This window comes from Mus musculus, chromosome 1 (assembly GCF_000001635.26).
Source record: "Mus musculus strain C57BL/6J chromosome 1, GRCm38.p6 C57BL/6J".
Classification (NCBI taxonomy): Eukaryota; Metazoa; Chordata; class Mammalia; order Rodentia; family Muridae; genus Mus; species Mus musculus.
This window is the reverse complement of record NC_000067.6, coordinates 40,498,208-40,513,987: the sequence shown is the minus strand read 5'-3', so window position 1 is coordinate 40,513,987 and position 15,780 is coordinate 40,498,208. Positions and strand designations below refer to the sequence as shown.

The 15,780-nt window shown below is 41.0% G+C and overlaps 1 protein-coding gene across 7 annotated transcripts in view; it reads right to left on the bottom strand.

The window, feature by feature from the left end:
- Positions 1–13,133: 13,133 nt before the first annotated feature.
- The window catches only part of Il18r1 (interleukin 18 receptor 1), a 35,303-nt gene continuing 32,656 nt past the window's right edge, over positions 13,134–15,780 (bottom strand). For 6 of the 7 annotated variants that reach the window (XM_006495727.3, XM_006495729.4, XM_006495734.4 and 3 more), the window contains one exon: positions 13,871–15,650. In XM_006495727.3, the coding sequence (XP_006495790.1) occupies positions 15,298–15,650 (353 nt within the window). In that variant the 3' untranslated portion in view covers positions 13,871–15,297. Of the gene's footprint in view, positions 15,651–15,780 lie in introns of all 7 variants that reach the window. The other variant, NM_008365.2, reaches the window with a different exon arrangement.

Here is a 15,780-nt window from a genome sequence, read left to right as displayed (position 1 = left end):
ACAACACGTTTCCTCTTCCCTTGGCATTCCTCTTATCTGATTATTATGCCTGCTCATTATCCCCGTCACTGGTTGGCCTTTCCCTCAATCTCTACTCCATCTTTATCATGTAAGGCAAGAAAAATTTTGGGTCAAAGATTTTGTGGTGGGTTGATGTCCCCCTCACTCCACTGGAAGTCCCACCTGGCTACTGGAAGTGGCCACTTCAGTCTCCTTATCTCCAACTGTTAAGAGCCTCATCTAAGGTCACTCTCATAGCCTCTTCTATCTCAGATCTCCAGCTAATACCAGAGATGACCCACACTGATTTTTATCTCTTTTCCATTTCCCATACCTGATCTCCATCCCCGTTCCCCTTCTCACCCGGTCTCCCTCTCCCACTCAATTCCTTCCATCCATCCACCATGTTTATTTTATTTTCTCTTCTGAGTGAGATTCAAGCATTCTCTCTTCGGCCCTCCCTGTTACTTAGTTTCTTTGGGTCTCTAGATTGTAGAATGATTATCCTGCACTTCCTGGCTAATGTCCACTTATAAATAAGTACATGCCACGTATGTCCCTTTGGCTCTGAGTTACCTCACCCAAAATGATATTTTCTAGTTCCATCCATTTGCCTGCAACATTCATGATTTCCTTGTTTTTAATAGCTGAATAGTATGCCATTGTGTGGATGTACCACATTTCCTTTATCCATCCTTAAGTTGAGGGACATATGGGTTGTTTCAGTTTCTGGCTATTATGAATAAAGCTGCTATGAACATAGTTGAGCACATGTCCTTGTGGTATAGTAGGGCATCTTCTGGGTTTATGCCCAAGAGTGGTGTAGCTGGATCTTGGGGTAGAACTACTCCCAACTCTCTGAGAAATTGCCAGATTGATTTCCAAAGTGGTTGTACAAGTTTGCACTCCCACCAGTGATGGAGGAGTGTTCTCCTTCTTCTGCATCCTTACCAGCATGGGCTGTCACTTGAGTTTTTGATCTTAGTCATTCTGACAGGTGTAAGGTGGAATCTCAGAGTTTTGATTTGCATTTCCCTGATGACTAAGGATGTCGAACATTTGTTTAAGTGCTTCTTGGCCATCAGAGATTCTTCTGTTGAGAGTTCCCTGTTAGCTCTACACCTCATTTTTAAAATTAGGTTATTTGGTTTGCTGGTGTCTATTTTCTTGTGTTCTTTATATGTTAATCCTCTGTCAGACGGAGGGTTGATAAAGCTCTCTTCCCATTCTGTAGGCTGCCACTCTGTCCTACTCCTGATGTCCTTTGCCTTGCAAAAGCCTTTCAATTTCATGAGGTCCCATTTATTATCTGATTATTTTTCTTGCCTTACATGATAAAGATGGAGTAGAGATTGAGGCCAATCAGTGACAGGGATAATGAGCAGGGATAATAATCAGATAATATTATTTTATTGTTGATCTCAGTGTCTAAGTGAAGCTGGAAAAAGTTCATCTAAAGTGTAGTTTAATTCTTTACCATCTGGAAATAAGTACATACAAAAGAAGTAAAAGGAAAACAATAAACTCTGGGCACGATTTGAAACTTACATACACAAATCTTGTCACCTCCAATGTGGAAATTGCTTCCAGCAATGGAAATAAGATTAAACTTGTTCAAAAAGTGTTGACAGAAGGCAAAGGACACATTCCTATCCATCGCTATTGAGATGACAGACAGCACAGTCCCTATGGGGAGAAGTGAGGCAATATCAAACTAAGTCACATATGCGTGTTTGTTGAAACAGCAAACCTGCATTGTGGGCATGATCTCAAAAATATTCAAACAAAAATATGTGAAGATATCTTTAAATGGTATTGTCTTTTATAGCATAACCAATAAAAGCAAAATACTGAAGCCTTAGGACTGGTTGAATAAACTATGACATAAGAATAAATATTCCAGGTATTTGTACAAAATAATGAGAACTACTTTCATGTCTAATTATGGAGTAGTTACTAAAATAGTTTCAAAAATTATATTGGAAAAGCTCTCTGTAACCTGTGAGTGGCGAGCGATGTAAATAGCCATTCAAATTTTCTTAATGTATGGAGAAAAAAAACAATGCCAGTTTCTACGGTGTTTCCTTTTGGGTACAGAGCAAAGAGGAGGTAGAGAGGAATGAGAAATGGATTCTGTATGAACTTTATTTTGTAGGTTTGCACTTAAAATAATGCAAATATTTTTCACACAAAGTAAAATTTTAAGGAAAAAAAACCACTAAAAATAAAAATATGAAGAAGGAACCTAACTATACTGAATCAACAAACCTTGATCAAAAGATAATTTCACATGACTTCAGAACACACTTGACTTTATCTTTTAATGAAATATTCTTTTTTTTCCTCTTTTTTCTTTTTTTTAATTAAGTATTTTCTTCATTTACATTTCCAATGCTATCCCAAAAGTCCCCCATACTCTCCCCCCCTCCCAATCCCCTCCCCACCCACTCCCACTTCTTGGCCCTGGCATTCCCCTGTACTGAGGCATATAAAGTTTGCACGACCAATGGGCCTCTCTTTTCACTGATGGCCAACTAGGCCATCTTCTGATACATATGCAGCTAGAGACACGAGCTCTGGGGAGTACTGGGTAGTTCATATCGTTGTTCCACCTATAGGGTTACAGATCCCTTTAGCTCCTTGGGTACTTTCTCTAGCTCCTCCATTGGGGGCCCTGTGATCATCCAATAGCTGACTGTGAGCATCCACTTCTGTGTTTTCTAGGCCCCGGCATAGCCTCACAAGAGACAGCTATATCAGGGTTCTTTCAGCAAAATCTTGCTAGTAGATGCAATGGTGTCAGCGTTTGGAGGCTGATTATGGGATGGATCCCCAGGTATGGCAGTCTCTAGATGGTCCATCCTTTCGTCACAGCTCCAAACTTTATCTCAGTAATTCCTACCATGAATGTTTTGTTCTCAATTCTAAGAAGGTGCACAGTGTCCACACTTTGGTCTTCCTTCTTCTTGAGTTTCATGTGTTTTGCAAATTGTATCTTGTACCTTGGGCATGCTGAGTTTCTGGACTAATATCCACTTATCAGTGAGTACATATCATATGAGTTCTTTTCTGTTTGGGTTACCTCACTCAGGATGATGCCTTCCAGGTCCATCCATTTGCCTAGGAATTTCATAAATTCATTCTTTTTAATAGCTGAGTAGTACTCCATTGTGTAAATGTACCACATTTTCTGTATCCATTCCTCTGTTGAGGGGCATCTGGGTTCTTTCCAGCTTCTGGCTATTATAAATAAGGCTGCTAGAACATAGTGGAGCACGTGTCCTTCTTACCTGTTGGGACATCTTCTGGATATATGCCCAGGAGAGGTTTTGCTGGATCCTCCAGTAGTACTATGTCCAATTTTCTGAGGAACCGCCAGACTGATTTCCAGAGTGGTTGTTCAAGCTTGCAATCCCACCAACAATGGAGGAGTGTTCCTCTTTCCCCACATCCTCGCCAGCATCTGCTGTCACCTGAATTTTTGATCTTAGCCATTCTGACTGGAGTGAAGTGGAATCTCAGGGTTGTTTTGATTTTCATTTCCCTGACGATTAAGGATGCTGAACATTTTTTCAGGTGCTTCTCAGCCATTCGGTATTCTTCAGGTGAGAATTCTTTGTTCAGCTCTGAGTCCCATTTTTAATGGGGTTATTTGATTTTCTGGAGTCCACCTTCTTGAGTTCTTTATATATATTGGATATTCGTCCCCTATCTGATTTAGGATAGGTAAAGATCCTTTCCCAATCTGTTGGTGGCCTTATTGACAGTGTCTTTTGCTTTACAGAAGCTTTGCAATTTTATGAGGTCCCATTTGTCCATTCTCGATCTTATAGCACAAGCCATTGTTGTTCTATTCAGGAATTTTTCCCCTGTGCCCATAACTTCGAGGCTTTTCCCTACTTTCTCCTCTAAAAGTTTCAGTGTCTCTGGTTTTATGTGGAGTTCCTTGATCCACTTAGATTTGACCTTAGTACAAGGATATAGGAATGGATCAATTCGCATTCTTTTACATGATAACCGTCAGTTGTGCCAGCACCATTTGTTGAAAATGCTGTCTTTTTTCCACTAGATGGTTTTAGCCCCTTGTCAAAGATTAAGTGACCATAGGTGTGTGGATTCATTTCTGGGTCTTCAATTCTATTCCATTGGTCTACTTGTCTGTTGCTATACCAGTACCATGCAGTTTTTTTTTTTTTAAATCACAATTGCTCTGTAGTACAGCTTTAGTTCAAGCATGGTGATTCCCCCAGAGGTTCTTTTATCCTTGAGAAGAGTTTTTGCTATCCTAGGTTTTTTGTTATTCCAGATGAATTTGCAGATTGCCCTTTCTAATTGGTTGAAGAATTGAGTTGGAATTTTGATGGGGATTGCATTGAATCTGTAGATTGCTTTTGGCAAGATAGCCATTTTTACAATGTTGATCCTACCAATCCATGAGCATGGGAGATCTTTCCATCTTCTGAGATCTTTAATTTCTTTCTTCAGAGACTTGAAGTTCTTATCATACAGATCTTTCACTTCCTTATTTAGAGTCACACCAAGGTTTTTTATATTATTTGTGACTATTGAGAAGGGTGTTGTTTCCCTAATTTCTTTCTCAGCCTGTTTATCCTTTGTGTAGAGAAAGGCCATTGACTTGTTTGAGTTAATCTTATATCCAGCTACTTCACTGAAGCTGTTTATCAGGTTTAGGAGTTCTCTGGTGGATTTTTTAGGGTCACTTATATATACTATCATATCATCTGCAAAACATGATATTTTGACTTCTTCCTTTCCAATTTGTATCCCCTTGATCTCCTTTTGTTGTCGAATTGCTCTGGCTAATACTTCAAGTACTATGTTGAAAAGGTAGGGAGAAAGTGGGCAGCCTTGTCTAGTCCCTGATTTTAGTGGGATTGCTTCCAGCTTCTCTCCATTTACTTTGATGTTGGCTCCTGGTTTGCTGTAGATTGCTTTTATCATGTTTAGATATGGGCCTTGAATTCCTGATCTTTCCAAGAATTTTATCATGAATGAGTGTTGGATTTTGTCAAATCCTTTCTCCTCATGTAATGAGATGATCATGTGGTTTTTGTCTTTGAGTTTGTTTATATAGTGGATTACGTTGATGGATTTCCTTATATTAAACTATCCCTGCATCCCTGGAATGAAACCTACTTGGTCAGGATGGGTGATTGTTCTGATGTGTTCTTGGATTCGGTTAGCGAGAATTTTACTGAGTATTTTTGCATTGATATTCATAAGGGAAATTGGTCTGAAATTCTCTATCTTTGTTGGGTCTTTCTGTGGTTTAGGTATCAGAGTAATTGTAGCTTCAAAAAATGAACTGGGTAGAGTACCTTCTGCTTTTATTTTGTGGAATAGTTTGTGAAGAACTTGAATTAGATCTTCTTTGAAGGTCTGATAGAACTCTGCACTAAACCCGTCTGGTCCTGGGCTTTTTTTGGTTGGGAGACTATTAATGACTGCTTCTATTTCCCTAGGGGATATGGGACTGTTTAGATCGTTAACTTGATCCTGATTCAACTTTGGTACCTGGTATCTGTCTAGAAATTTGTCCATTTCATCCAGGTTTTCCAGTTTTGTTGTGTATAGCCTTTTGTAGAAGTATCTGATGGTATTTTGGATTTCTAGAGGATCTGTTCTTATGTCTCCCTTTTCATTTCTGATTTTGTTAATTAGGATGCTGTCCCTGTGCCCTCTAGTGAGTCTGTCTAAGGGTTTATCTATCTTGTTGAGTTTCTCAAAGAACCAGCTCCTCCTTTGGTTGATTCTTTGAATAGTTCTTCTTGTTTCCACTTGGTTGATTTCACTCCTGAGTCTGATTATTTCCTGCTGTCTACTCCTCTTGGGTGAATTTGCTTCCTTTTGTTCTAGAGCTTTTATGTGTGATGTCAAGCTGCTAGTGTGTGCTCTCTCTAATTTCTTTTTGGAGGCACTCAAAGCTATGAGTGTCCCTCTTCGAAATGCTTTCATTGTGTCCCATAAGTTTGGGTATATTGTGGCCTCATTTTCATTAAACTCTAAAAAGTCTTTAATTTCTTTCTTTATTCCTTCCTTGACCAAGGTATCATTGAGAAGAGTGTTGTTCAGTTTCCATGTAATGTTGGATTTCTATTATTTATGTTGTTATTGAAGATCAGCCTTAGTCCATGGTGATCTGATAGGATGCATGGGACAATTTCAATATTTTTGTATCTGTTGAGGCCTGTTTTGTGACCAATTATATGGTCAATTTTGGAGAAGGTCCCATGAGGTGCTGAGAAGAAGGTATATCCTTTTGTTTTAGGATAAAATGTTCTGGAGATATCTGTTAAATCCATTTGTTTCATAACTTCTGTTAGTTTCACTGTGTCTCTGTTTAGTTTCTGTTTTCAAGATCTGTCCATTGATGAAACTGGTGTGTTGAAGTCTCCCACTATTATTGTGTGAGGTGCAATGTATGCTTTGAGCTTTACTAAAGTTTCTTTAATGAATGTGGCTACACTTGCATTTGGAGGATAGATATTCATAATTGAGAGTTCCTCTTGGAAGGTTTTACCTTTGATGAGTATGAAGTGCCCCTCCTTTTTTTTTTTTTTAACTTTGGGTTGGAAGTCAATTTTATTAGCTATTAGAATGGCTACTCCAGCTTCTTTCTTTAGACCATTTGCTTGGAAAATTGTTTTCCAGCCTTTCATTCTGAGGTAGTGTCTGTCTTTTTCCCTGAGATGGGTTTCCTGTAAGCAGCAAAATGTTGGGTCCTGTTTTTGTAGCCAGTCTGTTAGTCTATATCTTTTTATTGGGGAATTGAGCCCATTGATATTAAGAGATATTAAGGAAAAGTAATTGTTGCTTCCTATTATTTTTGTTGTTATAGTTGGCATTCTTTTCTTGTGGCTGTCTTCTTTTAGGTTTGTTGAAGGATTACTTTCTTGCTTTTCCTAGGATGTGATTTCTGTCCCTATTGTTTTTTTTTTTTTTTTCTGTTATTATCCTTTGAAGGGCTGGATTCATGGAAAGATAATGTGTGAATTTGATTTTGTCATGGAATACTTTGTTTTCTCCACCTACGGTAATTGAAAGTTTTGCTGGGTATAGTAGCCCGGGCTGGCATTTGTGTTCTCCTAGTGTCTGTATAATATCTGTCCAGGATATTCTGGCTTCATAGTCTCTGGTGAAAAATCTGGTGTGATTCTGATTGGCTTGCCTTTATATGTTACTTGACCTTTTTCCCTTACTGCTTTTAATATTCTATCTTTATTTATTGCATTTGTTGTTCTGATTACTATGTGTCAGGAGGAATTTATTTTCTGGTCCAGTCTATTTGGAGTTCTGTAGGCTTCTTGTATGTTCATGGGCATCTCTTTCTTTAGGTTTGGGTAGTTTTCTTCTATAATTTTGTTGAAGATATGTGCTAACCCTTTAAGTTGAAAATCTTCATTCTCATCTACTCCCATTATCCATAGGTTTGGTCTTCTCATTGTGTCCTTGATTTCCTGGATGTTTTGAGTTAAGATCTTTTTGCATTTTGCATTTTCTTTGATTGTTGTGCTGATGTTCTCTATGGAATCTTCTGCACCTGAGATTCTCTCTTCCATCTCTTGTATTCTGTTGCTGATGGTTCCAGATTTCTTTTCTAGTGTTTCTATCTCCAGCGTTGGCTCACTTTGCGTTTTCTTTATTGTGTCTACTTCCCTTTTTAGGTCTTGTATGGTTTTGTTCATTTCCATCACCTGTTTGGATGTGTTTTCCTGTTTTTCTTTAAGGACTTGTAACTCTTTAGAAGTGTTCTTCTGTATTTCTCTAAGTGAGTTATTAAAGTCCTTCTTGATGTCCTCTACCATCATCATTAGATATGCTTTTAAATCCAGGTATAGCTTTTCAGGTGTGTCGGGGTGCCCAGGACTGGCTGATGTGGGAGTGCTGGGTTCTGATGATGGTGAGTGATCTTGGTTTCTGTTAGTAAGATTCTTACGCTTGCTTGCCTTTTGCCATCTGGTAGTCTCTGCAGTTAATTGTTATAGTGTCTCTGGTTAGAGTTTGTTCCTCTCATGATTCTGTTAGCCTCTATCAGCCGACCTGGGAGACTAGCTCTCTCCTGAGTTTCAGTGGTTAGAGCACTCTCTTCAGGCAAGCTCTCCTCTTGCAGGGAAGGTGCACAGATATTTGGGGTTCAGCTGTTAGCTTCTGTAGTCCATGCTCTCACCTGCGCAGACTAGTCTCTGAGGGATCCAGGAACCAAGGTAGCTCCCCCAGATGCTACAGCTCCTTTTTTTAATTAGGTATTTTCTTCATTTACATTTCCAATGCTATCCCAAACATCCCCCACTCTCCTCGCCCCCCCCCACTCCCACTTCTTGGCCCTGGCGTTCCCCTGTACTGAGGCATATAAAGATTGTAAGACCAATGGGCCTCTCTTTCCACTGATGGCCAACTAGGCCATCTTCTGATACATATGCAGCTAGAGATATGAGCTCCAGGGGGTACTGGTTAGTTCATATTGTTGTTCCACCTATAGGGTTGCAGATCCCTTTAGCTCCTTGGGTATTTTCTCTAGCTCCTCCATTGAGGGCCCTGTGATCCATCCAATAGCTGACTGTGAGCATCCACTTCTGTGTTTGCTAGGCCCTGGCATAGCCTCACAAGAGACATCTATATCAGGGTCCTTTCAGCAAAATCTTGCTAGTGTATGCAATGGTGTCAGTGTTTGGAGGCTGATTACTGAAATATTCTTAAAATTGGTTTAAAAAATCTTTAAAATGTCAAATTGCTTTTATTAAAAAATGGTTGTTTAATATGAGCATTGAAATTATTCTGAGGCTATTTTATACTGTACATTGAAAAAGATTAATAATTATATTAATATCATCAAGAACTGGAGTTTTCTGAATGCAAAGGTTACCAACATAAAATTGATGACTAAGTAAAACTTGCAGTCTTTAGTGAAATTATCCTTTCAGAGTTGATTTCCTCCGCCCCCCTTCTCTGTCCACCCTCCTCCTTCCTTCCCACTCCCTCCTCTCCCACTCCCCATATATTTGTCCTTGCTCTGTTTGGTTTAAGAAAACTTGATGATTTAAGACTCAGTAAACCTAAGGCTGGTTCCTCGACCCTGAATACAATTTCTCCCTGGCAACACATAAAACTTCATACAGAGGTGTCTAAGACAAGGCTAGAGCAGCATAAGCCCAAAGCATCTTCTCGTGTCAGGAAACCACAACAGCAGAAGGAAATGATTGAAAGTCATCAGCAGTGCCAAAGGACTTAGACGTCAACTTTAAAATGTCCCAAGATGGACAGCTTGAGTGCCAGCAGATTACTGTTGATTTATAAGATGCTGTGTGCAGAAAACACCCATTTCTTATGATGCGGCATAGTGAGCACAGTGACGTCATAACATTAAAATACAGAGTGAGATAGCTCAGGCTATGGTGGGAGACAGGCTAAGCCTGGGAAGCTATTTAAATTTTTAATCCAATTGCAGATGTTTTAGTATATGTTGCATATTTCACCTGCTGTGTAGATTTGAACTCTTTGTAATCAACATTTAATAAAAATTTAAAAAGAGGCAGATGACTGAGTGCTTCCTGTTGCTCTTTTGTAATCTAAATGTAGATTCCCTCGTGGTCTTATTTTACTTTGCTGATAGCATGATTTGAATGGATTGCAGTCAAAGTAACTACAAAGAGAGTCTAGAAACTATTTTAGAAAGTGGATGGCCTGCTTGGGCAGGTCATTTGAATGAGATTACCATTACCTGAAAATACAGTTTGTTTACATATGTCAAAAACACAGCTTACAATGTCCACATAGTGGCGGCTGGAGCAGCTGCCTCAATGAACAGGGAACTTCTGCTGATCTTCTGATGATGGCGGTACCGAGGCTGATCCTTAGTGAGGATTCTGCAGGCCTGGTGGTGTGCCCAGCAAAAGATTAAGAGTGTGGAATGTCCTAGGCTGCTGCTCAGCTTTCATACTGTATATCCTGAGGGTATAGGCAAGTGTTTGAGGAGTCAGTGTTATTTAGATATCCATTCTGAAGGACAGAATCACCCAATGTGTAGATGCACAGTGTTTCCTGTCAATCTGAGAACTAGGGTTAATAGCCTTAACCATTGTTGTCAGGGACCTTTTTTCCTTTCCCCAGCATACACACTCCTAGCATCCAGCATCAGGGTCAAGAAAATAAGATCTGTGCCTCTTTATGATGGTTTTCCCCTGTAGTAACATGATTGAGAATCAAGATAACTCCACCGAGTGCCTTTGAGATCTTGTTAAATGATGTGTCTATATGGCTTATGGTGGAAGCTGGTCATCTTTCATCATGGAACAACTGTTTGAATAGTGTGCAGTGTGCATGCATGTGTGAGTGTACACATGTGTGTATAAATGTGTTTGTTGTATGTGTATGTTCATAGATACCTGTGCACTTGTATGTAGTTAACATCAGTGTATTTTTGAGTCATTCCATATTTTACACTGAATCACGGTCTCTCACCAGAACCCAGAGCTCACTAATTGTTAGTGTAGCTAGCCAGATAGTTCCAGGGGTCCTTTGTCTCTGCTTCTTTTATGATGGGGTTCCAGGTGGGCTGCCATGACAACCTGACATTCACACAAATTTTCAGAGGCCTCTTTAGAGTGTCCCTCTATATTTACTATAGAAGTTAATTATTTTTTTAGGCAGGTTTTGGACATCTCATCAGTCCACAATAGAGATGTCTACAAGCCTTAAACTATTTCCCTCTAGGGCCACCCTATGACCAAGATGGCTTCTATTCAGTTGATGATAAATCACCAGGAAAAATATGTTAAGTCTAAAGGCATTGATGACCGTTGTCCATCCAATGTCAGGCTCATTTCCTGCTCATCTTAATAATGACCAACTGGAGAATGCATAAGACCAACCACATGGTAGGAAGGCAGTACTTCAATGGCATGGCATCCTGTGTATGAATGTTCAGCCTCCCATTCATACTGCCATTCAAAACTGCTGCTCAGATCTGAGCTCATGAGTGATTAATTTCTTTAAGCACTGGACAACTCTGTTATATGGTTAATGTAAGATGCTCAGGCATGGGGATACTCATCTGTGCCCAGGGATTCCTGGCTGCACGCATTTGCCATTGGCAAGATCACCAGCTCTGTCATCAACCCCTGTATTTTGAATGATTCTGGACATAGAGATGAAAAGTTCTTCTAGGGTTGGCTTTCTCATCTCTCTAAGATTGTATTTTTTCCTCCTAAACTATGATCTCTTCAGAATCATTTTCTCTGGATCTTACTCTGTAAAATAGGCTCACTATGTAGCCAAGCCTGGCCTCTAGCTTACAGCAATCCTCCTATGTTAGCTTCCCAAGGCATAGATGAGCAGGCCTGTCTGGCTGGATTATCTTTCCAAGTAGAATGTTAGTGGAGAGTTCAACATACAATATATAGATGTAGCTTCAATGTTTTATAATGGAGAAAAGGTGGGGTGAAGTGTAGGTACCTAGAGTCCAAGATATGTTCCCCAGATCTGCATCTGCTATTATTGACACCTCTGAGGTACCCAAGACTCACTCATATAACAGCACAAGAGCCCACTGACATGTTCATTATCCGTTACTGAGCACACACACACACCAGGTCGTAACAATTACATATATAAGCTAGGAGTGGCATTCTCTGAGTTTATATGTCTCCCACCAGAAACATAGTAGTTGGCTGGAAGCTCCCAGCCTGGGCTCTGACTGCTATTTCTGTGGCACACGGATGCAGTAGAAAGGGGCCCTGTCCTTCCCACAGAACACACATAGACCGTTTCCTGTTAGCTCTGTGGCTTGGTCACTCTGAAGAGCCTCCTTCCCCCAGCCCCGCTGCACTGTGCTAGAGATCACACACGCATGGAAGTTCCTTCTTGAAAATATGATTTTCCCTAGCTTTCATTTCTTCTTCAGAGCCACACTTCAGGAGCCGGTAGCTCCTGAGATCCTTCCCAGCAGCCTCCACCCACACTCACACTTCAGTGAGTCCCTTGGCTGCCTTGTCACTGATCGTCGCCTCTCTAGTCTTCCCTCCATGTATCTTGGGGATACTATGTAGAGTCATGTCTCACTTAGGAAATGCTTTCATCTGGCTTTGTCTTTTTACCCCAAGCTGAATGGCGTATAAGGAGCCCTGAACAACCCCTTGCTCTTTCCCTATTCTGAGCCACGCCTAATGCCATTAGTGGCCTGAGTGTTTGCTGTAACCAACCACATCCAGCTTGTACTTGAGGATGTTCTTGTGCAATCACAGGAGGGAAGTCATACCTGATATTATCAACATGGTCACAAGGCCAAGGCTAGCATAGCACGTAGGGTGGGACCAACTATTGTTAAGTTGCTAAGTGCCAATATTGTCAAAACTCCTTTTAAGTGTCTATGTTTATGCCTGTGGACCTTGGCTTCTCTCAGCCTTGATTAAAAAAGCTTTCTCTTTTTTTTTTCGGTGAGTGGCAGTCAATGCAAAGAAAGACTCGTAACAGATCAAAGTTCTGAGAGCAAGTGAATCTGAGTGCTCAGCCCTGATTAGACATCTTTGTTAGCTCCACCTTGCCTCCTGCCAAAGCTCAGGGGCCATCCTGGAAGAGGAGGCAGGAAGAATGGGAGAGCTGGAGATTGCACAGCAGCACAAGACCAAACCAGCCAACACTGCAGCATCCATGGGAAAGATGTCATGAGGTTTCTGGCTCTAACTGTTGGCAGATGATAGCTGCTGGGGGAGATAGAATCGGTCTTCTTTGTAATTGTGGTTCCTAGTTAGTGTGTGCATGTTCTAGTGGGTGGCCCCATGCTGCATCTACAGGAAACACTAACTGGACTTAGGTTATTTCAAAACTGAGGGCGATAATTACGTGGGGTACATGTTGGGGAGAGGTGGCAAGAGAGAATGGGTGTGGGTATAATATTTCACTGTATAAAATATGACGTTCTTAAAGAGTAAATTTTTCAAAAATATACACACAGGATTTTAAAGCGATAGTTGCAGATGGGCTGTATTAAATTTCCCTCAGCTCCTTACAGCAGGTGGGGATCCATGGTGAAAACCAGGCAGTGCAGTGTTCACCAAAACAAAGGAAAAGGATGTCAAGAAACCTCAGGACAAATGAAAAGGACATCAAGAGACATCTCCAGTCTAATGTATGTATTTGGCAGATTTAATACAAAATATATTTCATATAAAATAAACTTCATGTGTCGAAGCTTGGCTGATAGAAGAACAAAGCGAAGTCTCAAACTCTCCCAACTCTCTTCTGATGCTAGGTTTTCACACACAGCTGTTGTGACAGCAGATGTTGAATGAATTTACCTTCTTTTCTCAAGTCAGTCAAATAGCACATGAAGTCATGAGTTACAAAAATTACTTAAGAATCCCCATTCTTCTTGTTTTTTTTTCTGTTTCCTTTCCTTTCATTTGGTTTGGTTTGGTTTTCCTAAAATCTACTGTGTTTGTTCAGCACAGTCTCTGCTCTAGACTTCCCTAGAATATTCTTGCTTCACTCAGGCACTTGCAAGGTCACAAGAAGCTTTGGGCTTCTCTGAATCTTCTTTTTTATGCAAGGGTAGCATACACCTACACACACACAGACAGACAGACACACACACACACACACACACACACACACACACACACACATGGGAGCGGGGGGCAATTCCCACAGACAGCTACTGTTTTGAACCATGGAGGAGGCCCCAGTGTGACAACTCTCTTTAGAGAAACAAAAGTATCTTCCAGTGCCGAGAGATGCATATTTCAGCAGGAGGTGTTGTGTGTGTGTGTGTGTGTGTGTGTGTGTGTGTGTGTGTGTGTGTATGTGTGTGTATGTATGTTTGTATGTGTTTCTGTGTGTGCGGTTCTATGTTTGTGTTTATGTGTGTTTCTGTTTGTATGTGTGTTTTTGTATGTATGTATGTTTATGTGTGTATGCTTATGTATATTGTGTTTCTTCTACTGCTATGTTTCTCCTCTGCCCTCTCCACTTGTTGCTCCTATTTGTAGACCCATTTCCCAACCTGCTCTCTGGCTCCCATTCCCTCTACTGTGGAATCACTGAGCCAATGAATGAGAGCAGTTACTGCCATCAACAATAAGAGCCATGTTTACAGAGTAGTCTTTAGTGCCCTTGGGAACTAGCTGTATTTACTTTAAACTCTGATTTTAGAAATGAGTAAACTGAAGTATGAGAAGTTGGATAAAATTCCAGAGCTCACAAAATCCAAGATTGTCCATCAAATTTGGCTGCACATACCACACCGTCAACTGCCACACCAAAACTGCCTGCATGCCCAGGGCACCAGAATTGGCTCATAAAAACAGCAAGCATTTGTTGATTGTTTGCTACAGTTTAGCAGCTAGTATGATCCTACAGATAAACATTTACACAAAGCCAACAAAAACTTAAAGCCACTAAAGTTGAAAGGCCCACTGAGTTCTCTGAATTTAAACTTCTGTCTGCAATAAACGATATCGCAGGTTCCATTTCAAAGGATGTACGAAAAGGTTGAAGAAACAAGGAAGTCCTGCTTGACGTCTGACTGACTTTCTAAGAACTACCTTGCAACACCAAACTCATCCTGAAGCCAAGTTCCTGGAGCTTTCTCTCATCCCATTTCTCTTGTGTTTCCAGCTTTTTCTCTCACCTCTTGCACCTCCCAAGCCTGGGAGAGAGCCATGTACCCTTGAGATGCAGTAAAGATTGGCTCATAGAAAATGCCTCGGAGCGCATAAAATTCTCCAGTTGGAATCCACTGTTAGTTGAAAAATTCTGAAGAGGTGCCTTATTTAGGGGCATAAATCAGTTTGCCAGCCTACCTCCATCTTGGCTGAATGGAACGGTATGCAGACAGCTCTAGGCCAGCGGTTCTCAACCTTCCTAATGCTTCAACCCTTTAATACAGTTCTTCACACTGTGGTGAAACCCCCAACCATAAAACTTTTTTCGTTGCTACTTTGTAACTGTGAGTTGGCTACAGTTATGAATCATAGCGTACATCTATTTTGGAGATAAAGGTTTGCCAAAGGGGCCACAACCCACAGGTTGGGAATCACTGCTCCAGAGGAAGAAAGAATAACAAACTGATTTCTTGTGAATCCCAAGGCCCCCTCTGCGAGTTCAGGATCACAACCAAGGCTCTGTTTCATCTGTGATGACCCGATGACAACTCTCCTAACTGGGAGTGGGGGGTATAGTCACAAAATTCAGCCTTTTGAACCACAGCTACCGCTGTGAATAGGCACACGCATGACCTCTAGCAGCGCTTCACTTGCTTTTGACATCAAGCTCGTCTGGAGCTCAAGGTGCTGAGAGAACAGACCGCGCCTCCGACTCCTCTCTCCATGGCTTGACGGCTTTTGCGGGCATCAGGTAAACAAGATTCTTCCAGAACCTTGAGTTCATGGAGGGACTGTCAGCCCTCCATTTTAGAACTCTGTAGGACTTCAGGAGTTTCAGCGACGGGGGGAGAAAGGTGATGTTGCTGGCTGGAGTAAACTCAATTAAGATGATCTTAATCTTCCTCTCTACCAGTGCTTCGTGGAGTCCACTCTCGAGCTCACGCCTGGCTCCGTTAGTCAGGTAACTCTGGCTGAGAACGATGATTAGCCTCCGGCTTTTCTCTATCAGTGAATGGATCTCCTCGACAACAGCTGGAAGGGCAAGATTTGCATCCGTTCAGAGAACTAAACGGTGGACACAGAGGGAAAATATTGCATGCCCTTGGTTTATGATATTTAACTTTTGGCTGAACTACCAAGGTTTTCTTTAAAAATAAGACAT